General features: G+C 46.8%; 4 protein-coding genes across 4 annotated transcripts; 1 reads left to right on the plus strand and 3 right to left on the minus strand.

Moving 5' to 3' along the window:
• Positions 1 to 176: 176 nt before the first annotated feature.
• On the minus strand, positions 177 to 3424 carry BDV59DRAFT_209073 (NRPS-like enzyme; the record flags this gene model as incomplete). Its single annotated transcript, XM_073695326.1, has 5 exons — positions 177 to 1224; positions 1295 to 2288; positions 2325 to 2664; positions 2732 to 3129; positions 3178 to 3424. The coding sequence occupies 5 exons, from the start codon at positions 3422 to 3424 to the stop codon at positions 177 to 179; spliced, it is 3027 nt and encodes a 1008-aa protein (XP_073546187.1).
• Positions 3425 to 4498: 1074 nt separating this feature from the next.
• Positions 4499 to 5980, minus strand: fmaE (monooxygenase fmaE). The gene is made up of 5 exons (XM_073690384.1): positions 5770 to 5980; positions 5414 to 5703; positions 5256 to 5350; positions 4933 to 5181; positions 4499 to 4873 (listed from the first exon to the last, which is right to left on the minus strand). The coding sequence occupies exons 1-5, from the start codon at positions 5848 to 5850 to the stop codon at positions 4728 to 4730; spliced, it is 861 nt and encodes a 286-aa protein (XP_073546188.1). The 5' UTR covers positions 5851 to 5980; the 3' UTR covers positions 4499 to 4727.
• Positions 5981 to 6457: 477 nt separating this feature from the next.
• On the plus strand, positions 6458 to 7489 carry BDV59DRAFT_182637 (uncharacterized protein). The gene has a single exon (XM_073690385.1). It carries the CDS (start codon positions 6816 to 6818, stop codon positions 7329 to 7331), a length of 516 nt encoding a protein of 171 aa, XP_073546189.1. The 5' UTR covers positions 6458 to 6815; the 3' UTR covers positions 7332 to 7489.
• Positions 7490 to 8919: 1430 nt separating this feature from the next.
• BDV59DRAFT_203598 (uncharacterized protein) lies at positions 8920 to 12183 on the minus strand (the record flags this gene model as incomplete). The annotated part of the gene is made up of 2 exons (XM_073694293.1): positions 8920 to 9974; positions 11661 to 12183. 2 exons carry the CDS (start codon positions 12181 to 12183, stop codon positions 8920 to 8922), a joined length of 1578 nt encoding a protein of 525 aa, XP_073546190.1.
• Between the last annotated feature and the right edge of the window lie 251 nt (positions 12184 to 12434).

Raw genomic sequence — 12434 nt, forward strand, 5'->3', positions numbered from 1 at the left:
GATATCGCTCACTTTGGATACTGCACTGAGCTAATACGCCTCAATTTCTGTATCTCTCTTATTTCAACATGGATTTGGCTAATTGAACAAAGCCACCTTCGCTGTAATAGAATCAACCCATTGACATTATCAATTACAAATTGGCTATAACAACAGGTGGTGCCATTATAAACAAATCACATCTCTTCTATCCATTCTTTTATCCATTTTTGGACCCATTGGTCACGGAGAGCTGGGATATGGGAGAGTAATGTGCTATGAGATGACGTCCGGCTGGTCGCAAAATAATTGCCAGTTGTGTCTTTCTCTTCTGAAGCGACTAATGCCCGATAGAATTCCAATAGTCTAGCGCCAGGATTGACTTTCAGGTGAGACTGCAATGAGCCCGTGCTTGCGTCTCCTTCCCTAGCAGCATTAAGTTCTTTTTCAACTCGCGCAATCCACTCCCTCAACGAAACTGTCTCGAGCAAACTTCCCGTAGATTCAAATACGGCATTGACAACAACGGGTCGCACGGATTGCCATTGTCTCTGATGTAAATTATGTGGATGGAAAACCATGACGCCGTTGTGGGCATGGGTCTCATCAGCAATGAGGGCGAGCTCCACCAAAACATTGGATAGCATGTCCACAGGCACCCAATCGATTCGGCTGAGGCTCGAGCCCAACGAGTCTGGAATTGCACACACGTGAACAGAGCTTCCTACTAGACTTGGAAACCATTCCTTCGGATTCCACTGTCCCCCGTGCCGCACTGGGCCAGCCACCTGACCAACACGGGCAACAGCGAAGGTTATTCTCGGGAAGCGACGAGCAGCATGGCATAGTAAATGCTCAGTCACGTATTTGCTAACAGCATAACCATTCAGACCCTGACTTTCCACATCCAATATTTCCTCTGGGATATGCTTCAATGGGCTATGGGGGTTCCAGACAGAGCTGATCGATGAGGTGAAAAATAATTGGGGCCCATGGGGGGCGGACGCGCAGAACTTGATCAAATTTAAAATACCATCAAATTGAGGCTTAAATGAGGAAAGCGGAATGTTAAAATTGACAGGCCAGGCGCTGTGTATTACCAAGGTCGATTGTTGGTGTAAGAGATCGAAGATATCAGCCGGGAGCTGAAAGCGTTCTTCAGAAAGGTTGACTGCCAAGTAAGTTACGCGGGATTCCTCTCTTGGAGGCCCTAGCTGCAGCCGGTGGGAGTGTGCATTAATTGAACTGTTGGGGTGACGATTAAGGCAATATATATGCTCTACCGAATCGTGCCGTAGAAGCGAGTCAAGAAGACCCCAGAGTTCCGCCACTACCGGTCAGGAGCACATGGTGTTTCAATTTAGCAGCCCTGCAGTGCAGCGAGGGGGCATAAATTCGATCAATCAGTCCCTTATAATGCTGTATAGTTTCATCCCCAGTGGAGAGACTCTGGAGTTGTCGTTCAGAGCCTTTATCTGGTCTCGGTTCTCGCAGGGTATTAATCGCCGCTATAAGGTCCGCAATGGACGGGGATGCATAGATCACAGACGGAACAACTCCAGCAATCCCTAAAGAAGCTCTTATGGACCGACTCAATGCCATAACTTGCAGTGAATCCATTCCCTTGACAAAAAAATTGTCGTCATCGTTCAATCCATCCCAATGGGTGATTGATTCAACACACTTTCGAACGAATCCGGCAATTGAAGATGGCGAAATGTTCTCTCCTTCGGGAACGATATGCATGGGGATGTTCTCCGTCGCTCGGTATAGAGCGTCTATTTTTGGTTTGTAGAGCTGACATGTAGCTGCCCTTTGGACTGTCCCTTTTCCAGCTCGTACCATCGGCTTGTCTGGGTTGGTAAATAGCACATGTGTTTTGAAGACACGAGCATGGGCTGGACAGTCTTTGTTGGCTTCTTCAATGCTCGGCCATATAGATTCAAGTAGATCGTCGGACGCTGTTCCTTTGGGTTCAACCAACAACGCTGCCTGGAATCTCTGTGCACCTACAACCAAAGCTGCATTAATGCAAGGATTTCTGGAGAGAATATGCTGCTCCATCGTCACCGGATTGGTTTTTTCCCCATTCACGAACACCAAGATATCATCTCTGCGAGCAACCCATCGCCACATGAATTGCCTAGCATGGTCGGGATGACGAACGTACAGATCGCGACTGCCATATTCTGACAAGTGCGTGAATCCTGGAAGGCTAAAGGTTGGCTGGTGTCCTTCCCGGCTAGGCTCCCTGACAACCCACAACTCATACTGGCTGTCCGTGGCATGCCTGAACTCCGCACCCAGATCTGGATGAATAGTAATATATTTTCAATAATTTTGACCGTAGGAGGAATCAGGGATAATTTGTGGTAGGAACCCTAGTTCGGTCGCACCAACTTGGTTGAGTAGACGTACCCTAGAGGCCACATTATCGCCAAGAGGTTGTGGGAGATCTCCCCCACAGTACATAATCGCGTCCAGCGTCTCGGCACAGAAGTTCAAAAGTTCTGGGCTATTGGCGAGCTCCTCAATAAGGGAGGGAACTATAAAAGCTATATCTGCTGGTGTCTGCTTTAAACCTTCTACCAGGCCTTCCGCAGATGGAACGGTCGACGATATTGGAGCAATCAACACGGCCCGCAAGAATACACCATAGAAAAAGTGGCTTGCTATGGATGCGGCCTATTAAGTCGAGGTAACAAACAGTTCTGTTAACGGTCATTCTAACAGTTGGTAGTGGCTCCCTTACGTGGAATGGCGGGAAGGTGAAAACCGTGCGGCCGCAAAGGAGACGGCTCTGGCTATGGAAACCTAGCGGAGGTGTCAATCCAATTATACGCATGTTTCTGGCAGCCGTTTCGTGGGTGTACGTGATGGGCTTTGGAATGCCAGTGGACCCTGAGGTGTGCAAAACAAACAATGGACGTGATTTAGCGTCAGCCAGTGTCTCGTTAAAGGGAAAAGCCGGGTATGCTGGCTCTAGTAAGTTCTGAGTTTCAGAGACCTCAAGAATTTGGAACTCCTGAGCGTTTATAATATCTAAGTCTGGCGTAGGCCGTTGGGCTGGTGATAAAAGAGTCGTGCAACGCAGCTTGTCCAGCAGGCTCAACTGGGCCATCACGCTATTCCGCGGAGATGTAGAAACATCTGTATCATCAGCCATGGACCATTGTGTGTGTTTAAAGCTGCTTACACAGTCTCCTGCCTTGAGCACTCCTAGCACGAGCGCTGGATACCGCAGATCGTTCGGACCAACATATGCCAATACCTCGTCGTTCTGACCTGGACCAAGCGTGACTGTTAACCACCAAGCGATACCATTAACAGCATTCGCCAAATCTCTGTATGTGATAGCCTGGTAGCCCTCAGAATATCTCCAAGGGAATTTGGGATACTCGGCGTAAGTAACGTCTGGGTGGTCCGAGGCCGCTTTATCCACCATGTTAGGGAGCAATTCGTCAATGTATCGATGCATATCGATTATCAGCTCGTTTTATAATGCCAGATATTGTAATATCAAGTTTGGTTTTGACGTTATTTCCAGTGAAAATTCCTAGCTTTCGTATAGGACCTAGTTCTGGGATATCGGGACAAGGCCGTAGGTAGCTTTCGAGCATGCGTACATTCTATCTGGATAATATATTGAGTGCTTGTTAGTAGCTCACAAGGACAGTAAAATATAGCGAGGGATACGCAAGGAGGCCAGTGAAATTCGAGAACTTCCAGCTTATGGAACTTTCTATTTACCAGGGCTACTTCGCAGCTAATAGGCTTTTTCCTTGCTAGCGCATTAAGACTCTATAAGCCGGTTTTACTCGTATGCATGGCACTCCGCGGGAGGGACAACCCTACTTGCCTCAGTCTACATGACTTCAGACCCACCTACAACACCTGAAGTCCCGTATGCCCTGAAGCCGTGACTTCAACGAATTCAAAAAGACGTATAAAGCATTAACTAATATTCATTTCAGGGAACCTGCAAATAGTTAGCTCCACGTCATTATGCCTGTTCGTGACGCCGTGAGGTTTAAGTTCTACCTCGCTATGTTGACTGAAAAGGAGTTTATAGATGGTCGCAAAGAACGACTTGTTGTTCCCCGAGAGAAGATGGACAGCGATGACAATGACGCGTGTATTGACACCAATTTCCCATTTGTAACCTTCTTCGAGTTAAGGTTCGCCTTTTGTCAAGTTTTTCTTTTACAATGTCTGTTGGGTATACCGGTTTACCTTGCCTACCAAACCTATTCCAAGAGATCGAACCCTTTACTTTGGTTACGGCGTTGCTGGCCCAAGGTTGCAACTGATAAGTATCCCTAGTGTCCTGAAGAAAGCGCCCGCATACTGCCTGCAGCTAGCGAAGATTGAGGAACGATTGAAAATTTATGGGGCGCTATGTCTCATCTCACGTTCTGTCGCTGCCAACGAAAGACCAGCTGTGTCTGGGTATTGTTTACTATACCTCTTTGCTTAATACCAAGGGAGTACACGATAAATAGAAGACAGAAAAGGATTGGTGCTACAATGCGTAATAGGACTGTAATAGAGTCCTGCTGTATTCAAAAAAGGTTCAACCCATTTTATTTCGGTTAAGATCCCAAATCCATGAGGCACCAATGGTAATGTAATGACACCTGTGAACACAGGCGTCATCTGCCAGCTAGGCCAGGAATTTAATAGATGCATGATGCTACATCACCATCCCTGGATCTGCCCTGCAACGTATAGACTACTGGGTACAATATTCAGTAAGGCTCTGGCCCGTAAATATCGTTATCCGTCCCATCACTGCGGCCAATGCGGCCCATTTGAGATCGCAGACTCCCACGGCTGGCATCAAGGATCGGAGGGAGTTCACCACCGGAGGTTTTTCCCGTTGCACGTATTGCTGCTGTTAATCTGTTAGTACAATACCCAGTTGTCGGCTTATAGGTAATTGCATGTACATACACACCCCCACAAGATGGTTGTTGATATAAATATTCTCCCAATGGCCTTTCGGCGCATGATAAACTTCATGCATGATACTTAGATGGGGGTGTACTTTTGTAATTGTATTCCACCACTTCCAGGCGTCACGGTGAAGTGGGCCGTGAGCGTAGCGGTGTATTGCCTCTAGCGAACGAAAATAGCATGCAACCATCACCTGATTATTAGTAGTTCGCCCACTAGCCTCAATCCAAGTGGTCTGGCCAAGGTCTGTTTGCCTGGTAAATAGTATGTTCGGGCCGTCTAGCCAACTATGAAAGTGAGAGAATGGATCACGGGCTTACATCCATACTCGTCTCCATGGCTTTCCAGCTGTTCCAACATTTTGGTCATGTATTGACCCACTTCTTTAAATCCAGGTCCAAGAACACCAAGAGTGCTGGTGCATATTGTCACTTCGCAAACCGAATGTATTAAGGGGAAGTCAAGCTTGAATACTCACTGGTTTGATCGTGTCCCTAAGAGTATTACAGCAACGTCTTGAGATTCGCTGGTCGGGAGGCTGCCGTCACGGCTCGGAATCTGCACAGAGAATTTCCCTAAAATCACATTCTCCATCTGCCGATTTACTAGAACCCCATATTGCGTGAGAACAGTCCGCAAACCCCGGCAGGCGAGCCAGAAGATGGTAGGGAAAACTGCATATGGTAGAGGAAGGAGCGAGCACAACAGCCCTTGCAGAAATGCCCCCAATAACATCCAAGTTGAGATGCTAAAGTTATCCCGAAAGACCTAAAAAATAATGACGTTACTATAACCACTCCAATCCAGGGACAGGTGATGGTTTCTTTTGCGCACATTGTGTCCAATATGTTTAGCTTGAATATCAAAACGTGGCCGGAGGTCACTGGCTCTCAACTCAGGCAACCGTGATTCCATTGTATTGCAGTTTGCGGATACTAGTAGATTCTGCTAAAATGATAACTAGGAGGCGACTGTGTATAGAAGTTTCTTGACTGATGCTTGTTCGATAAAGGTGGATTGCTCAGCTTATAAGTCCATGGCGGCTAACGTGACTGGTGCCTGTGTTGGACCCGTCTAATCGGACCAATGAACTCTCAGAATCCACGTGACCTACGGACCCCGGCCACACCTAGATAGTTCCACTTGAAAAAGAAATCAAGACTCAACCCACAAGCTAGGACCTATACAAGGCCCGTCATCCTGTAATACTCACTGCGTGCTTCTTTCTCCTAACCGTCAGCTGGATTGCGCCTAAGGCATATAGCACTCTATGTCCGATCGTTATGACGCCTGCTGATAGGGGTATCCGACACAGTGGATCTGGATATACTGGGCTGACATGTTACTGAGCAGACAGACCCTTAAAACCCCTCCCTAAAGCGACGGGACCTGGGTGCTTTGTGATCTTCTGGCCCCAATGTACAACAGGGAGTGCTACTCTCCGCCAACACGACCAATGGCTTCGAACGTTATGGACCGAAAGAGTTAACAACAATCAGAGAAGACTGAAGATTAGTACAGTATTTATTTTACCTCTTTATAGCATTATCTTGGTTGTAAACTGCTTATTCCAGCATAGCGCTAGTTGTAAAGCTCTCTCCTGGCCCGGAGCCAAGAGACATCCAACTTTTCTACTTCAACCAGATAGTATTCTAGGAATAACTCGCCCGCATTTTGTCACGGAGTATGCGTCGGGAAGGATGACATCATGACCGGATCCGACTGCCAAAGCGACCAATACGTCATGACAGCCAGAACAACCCGGACATCATATTAGTATACCAAGGAGCGATCCAAAGAGAAAATGCAATTTATGCATTTATCTGATTTTCAGATTGGACTTCCTCCGACAAAGAGAAAGGGATCCTTTTTATAATAAGATGTCTTCCATATCATGGCCCAGAAAATACCTCCCCGGAACCACCGATAATTTCGTGTCCAATGAGACGTATGTGTGTGGAATCACAGCTGCGCAAGTTTGGAATTACGTCGTCGATGTGTCGCAATGGGAGTCCTACTATAAGAATGTGGCTCAGATAACACCACCAAAGTCCGGACCACGCCTATCCAAGGGCGACGAATTCAGCTTTTCGACATTTGGATTCCCACCGCTGAAGGCACAATGTGGGGAGTCAATTGAGCCCACGGCATCTACTGCTGGTAGACTTGGATGGCGAGCCTGGCAAGAGGGCGACGAAGCGACTGCTTTGGATATCTACCATGCATGGATTGTGGAAGACATGGACTGGGGTGCCGTTAGGATCCTAACGCAGGAATCTCAGATCGGAAAACCTGCAGCTCAACTTGCGGAGACAAAACCCAACCCAATGTTGAATGGACACCAAGATTGGATAGATGGGTTAGTGAGGATCACGAAGTCAAATAACCCTGCTTGAATAGGAGCAGTCTTTTCTATGAAGCCTGCTTGACTTCGACATGGCATCTGCGAATTAAGGATCGCATTTATTTAGTAACCAGGTACATCATTGTGGTTCTTCTGGTATTTGCTACAAGCGTAGCAGACGCCTACTCTATTGTATACCTAGCATGTGATTGATATAATATAACCGAACAAACAAGGCCAGACTACGTAGAAGTGGAACACTTTGGGTTTCCGGTAATTTAGTGGTGTTGTGAGATCATGCAACATGTTGAAATGGGCATGTTCTTAATCCCATGTATGTTTTCCCATATCAATCATACAAAGTACATTGTGTAGAAAAGTCACCGAATTCGTTCACGCTCCATGTTCAACATCCAAAATTAAAATATCATCTGGTATCTTCGAATGACTGTACGTCGGTAAATATTCGTCTCTCAAAATCAATCAATCTCCTAACGGCCTAACGGTACTAGACTATGACAAGGCGGCTATCTACGCCTGCCCTTCATTCTCCCAATGAGATACTTGCATATCCTTTTCCATAGCCGCCTGTGCGTCATCTGGATCCTCCAGGTATGAGGTACTAACTGATCACTAAATCAGAAGATCTCGGTAGGTATTAGTATAGACAACCTCCACGGATGAGAGATTAACCAGCCTCCAACGGCTAGAAAGACAGCAGAGAATATTCCTTTGAAGGGCATTTTGACACTCAAAATTCTGCCGTCGATACTCTGGATAATGCCAGGATACAGGGATCTGCAGGGAGTTTATATACTTGAATCCCAGCTAAGCGCCCAATGAACAAGCTAGATTTAGATGTGAAATTCGGGATCATACGGGAAGTTTTAGCCAGAGGTCAATATTCAATTTAGCAAATCTAGACCCAGAGGGCCGTGCATTGCCTCGAGGTTGGAATGACTGTTATGGCTTGGGTCGTATTGAGGCTGCGGTATCCGATGGAGCGCCAAAAACGAGCCCTCGGGCAATTGTTAGCGGATATACTTTTAGTCAAGCTCTGATTATCTAACCGTCATGGTGTCAGGACGTTTAGATACTTCCTGTGAATTATGCCTTGTCTATCGCAGTCGCAGGAGGTTTTCTATTGCTGCATGTAATGTGGTTGCTGTTGCAGCGTTACGACCAGATTAGTAATATATTGTGTAGTAGTAAACCAGAAAAATCGCAATTCTCCTGCATGGACAGCTTCATGATTTAGTATCGACGTGGAGTATACAATACCAATAATACACCGGACGTTGATCAGATAATCAGGCAAGATACAACTCAAGGTGGTTATGGGCATCGTGGTATTCTCAATATAAGGGGTTGGTAGGAGGTCTGTGAGAGGGTCCATAGTATACCCAGCTTTCAACGGCAATGAAGGCATTGATTACATCTCTAGAATTGACAATTTGTCTACTTTGAGTAAGTAAGATGTTGTCAGTGAATCCTTGGTGGGAAAAATTGGTGTCATATTTACTAGTACCATTTGCTGACTAGCTGTCTTCTCCAGCTGACAACGGTATAAAGTGCTCTACTCCTACGGAGTAGTGCAAAACACTTTTACACTGTTCCATAAATCCCGCCCTGGGCCAGATCTACTGGAACAGATGCCTGCAGCGCTCAATCCCAAGCGATTCAACCAAAAAGTCATTAACGAACTGGCACTTAGGATCCATCGTCTCTTGGACAGCAAGCCAGTCTTCCATCTTGGGGAAGATAGTAGAAGAATAGCTCTCATCATGGAAGATCATCTTATTCCAGTGAGGACGAACATTGTACTCCTCGCCGAATGTCGGAATAAACTCTCTTGCCAGTTCCTGGTGGAACCACTGAGTAGTGAAGTTGTTGAAAGGGGGAACCCAGGAGTATTCCAACGCAGCAAAAACGCCACTCGCATTTTCCGGAAGGCTATAATGATTGAGAGCGGAAAGCCAGTTCTCGTCGGCTCTCATGAATAGGGTGATCACAGTCACCTCGTCACTGACGTATCCGTGGCTGGATTCGCCATCGAGGATTGTATTGAAGTGGGGCTTCATACGCTCAGCCTGAGACATGGCATAGTCAAGGTAATCTCTGCCAGCATCTGCCAGGTATTCAATCGGGAGGAAGTGCTCGAACTGGCCCATGAAGCCGCGATAACAGACGCCCGGCGGAGGAGTGGCGACGGCGTCCATCTTGTAGTCGTAGCAGTGGTAGTTGCGGTCACAGAGTCCGCAATCGTTAGCGCAATAGTCCATGGAGCAGTTTTGGACAGCGCTGAAGTCAGTCTCTTCCCAATAGACCAACGTCGCTTCGTTCTTGAGGACAAGGTCCTGTTTTTCCATATCCCAGTTTAAGCTTGGACCAAGGATATTGATCTGCTCGTACTTCTCTCCGATCTCGGCAATGGACTGGTAAAGCTCCGTAGTGTTTGATGGCAGCTGCACGACCTTGGATGTCCGCTTCAGGTACGATAATGGCTCAGCTTGTATGGTGACCTCGGTGATGATCCCTAGCGCCCCAATAGAAATACGGAAGGCGTTAAGCAGCTCAGGGTTGTGATTATTGTCAATAACGTGAATATTACCCTGCGCGTCTAACACTCGAAGGCCGATGATTTGGGTCGCAATATTCTTGTGCTGCTTTCCAGTGCCGTGGGTACCTGCAGTCGCTGCACCAGTGTAGTTCTCCGTACTTTGTTAACCACCGGCAAAACCACCGATACAGCGCTTGGCTTAGACACAGACGTTAGGACGCACGTCAGCAATCGATCATTCTTCAATGCCACATTGGACAAATTCTGTATTAATCTTCGATTTCTCCTTAATATAGAACGATGTCTTCCTGCCAAGAATGACTAGCTTACTGGAGAGCCCTTGCTCTAGTGCCAATACGGTGGAGATAATCACATAGATATGGAAAGTATCGCGCATACACCTGTCCCCGCGCAGTGGCTATTTTGCCCTTTTCTATCTGAATCCCTAGTAGGGAAACGCAACCACTCTTTCACCACTACAATCATACCGCCTCGCGCCTTCTATGATGCCCTTGGAAGTAGCCAGAGCTCAACTACTACATGCAGCGGCGTTTTACATCACCTTTCGCATTGATGAGACGCGTAATGGTGAACTGCAACTCCTTTCTTTGTCGAGGGGCGAGCTGTCGGCATGCTTTGCGACATACAGATCCTATAGCCGCCGGTGGAGTACCACGGGTCTCACGGTTTTGTCTCGGAGTACTGGGGTTTGATCATCTTCACCATCCAGGAGCTGGAGCTGGTGGACCTAGTAGCAGTATTATATACTAAATGGATGTGAGGATACGTTTCTGCGACCCATGTTTTATAAAAGACATTAGTGATGGATGTGTGTAGTAAGGGCTGTTTATCCAAACTTCAGATTCCGAGGAGCGCCATTAGGTAACGCGGTATATAACTGAATTGAAAATGGAGAGACATCAATCAAGACTTAGACAGAATTGAAGGTTAATAAGACCAGCGCTATTACAAGCAGATTAAAATTATATTAACAGGATATCAGTAAAGTCGTCATAAAATTTACAAATAGCTCATTAAATGGGGTAAGATAATATTAATATAAGTAGAACTGACGGAATATATCTATAGGTTTCATGCAGCCTTGAGTATTTTCGTTAGTTGGAGGGTGTTTATCACGATCTTCTCTAGGGCTCCGCCAATCCACAGTGCAGGAGTCTACTACGGAGAAGCTTCTACATAAGTAGTGGTGTACAAAGGTATTAGACCCTCTTTAATAGATCGAACGTTTTCCTACAGTTCCTAAGTCCCGACTCTGGTGGATCCACGGCGTACCATTTTCCACTTTTTAGTCCAAATCGGTCCATCAAATACCTTCATGACCCGGACCGGAGAAGATTTAGACCCTTTAGCCTAAAATTATCATCACATTCTCACCCGCTTTAGATTAAAGATATTCATCGCAATGATGTCTTGCCCCAACTTTTGTATGTTATAGATAAGGCAATCTCCAAGATAGGTCTTCAATCATAAATGGCGAGTATCAGCCGAGCCCTCTGAGAATGTCTTATTCAAGAAGAGGGCAGCGGCTGTCTTCCCTTTGCTAAATTATGCTCATGGACAAATTACAATATTACTTGTCCGTTAATCTGTAGAAAACACTTGTGCAAATAAGATCATGGGGTTGTTTATAGCGTATGTACGGAGGCGGAGGCAGTCTATCCCATTACTACAAATAGCGTAGGTATATATATCCTTTAGCACTACCCCGCACGGTCGCATTGCAATCCAGGCACTTCCGCTCATCCATGTTATGAACATAGTCAAGCTATTTATTTGTCTCAGCGGACAAAGAAAGGCTACCCCACGGTAGCATCATGCCCAACGAGTGCGGTGCCGTGTAGACAAAGCCGTTCCGGGCATACAGCTTGCGTCCAGGTTCGTCGGCCATCAATGTCACATAAGGTGTAAACGATGTAGCAGAAGCATTTCCGGCATATTCTGGGTCTGGGCCGATAGGTGCCACGGACCGAATCTTTTCGATGAGTGTTTTTAGGACCGCATCACCGAGCCCCCTGCGTTGGTGATCCGGAAGTACAGCCATGTCGGCGATGTGGAAGTACCAGCCGCCATCACCAATTATGCGGCCCATTGCGACAACTGTATCCCCCTTGAATGCTTCGGGTGTGTCTGCACTGTTCGTGGGCGCGATACTAGCGTTGTATGTGATGTAGCAGCCGTACCAGCTGCCTTCGAGGGCAGCAGTTGCTTGAGGGGTGCTGCGTGGGCTTAACCCGGCAGTAGAGCGAAGATATAAATAGGCGGGAACAGTCGGATAACCCTCGTGAATAGCATATCCTGGTGGCAGATTGGGTTGGCTATACATGTTGCCGCGGGGTGAAGTGGAATCCCTCATCTGACAGGAGTGAGATGTGGCTTTTATGAAGTAATCTTTTTGGCTTGTTAGTGCCGAAGATAGCCGAGATACAAAGAAATAGGAGCTATATTAACATGCAATGCGGATCATGATATCCCCACCTATTGCAAATTTCCTCCAGCATTGCAAAGAGCGTTGCACGGTGCTATTCTCTCCCTCTGTAGTTGGCGGTTTATGCCTGAGACCCTGAGGTTTGTAGA

This window comes from Aspergillus ambiguus (assembly GCF_047715705.1).
Source record: "Aspergillus ambiguus strain CBS 117.58 unplaced genomic scaffold BDV59scaffold_25, whole genome shotgun sequence".
Classification (NCBI taxonomy): Eukaryota; Fungi; Ascomycota; class Eurotiomycetes; order Eurotiales; family Aspergillaceae; genus Aspergillus; species Aspergillus ambiguus.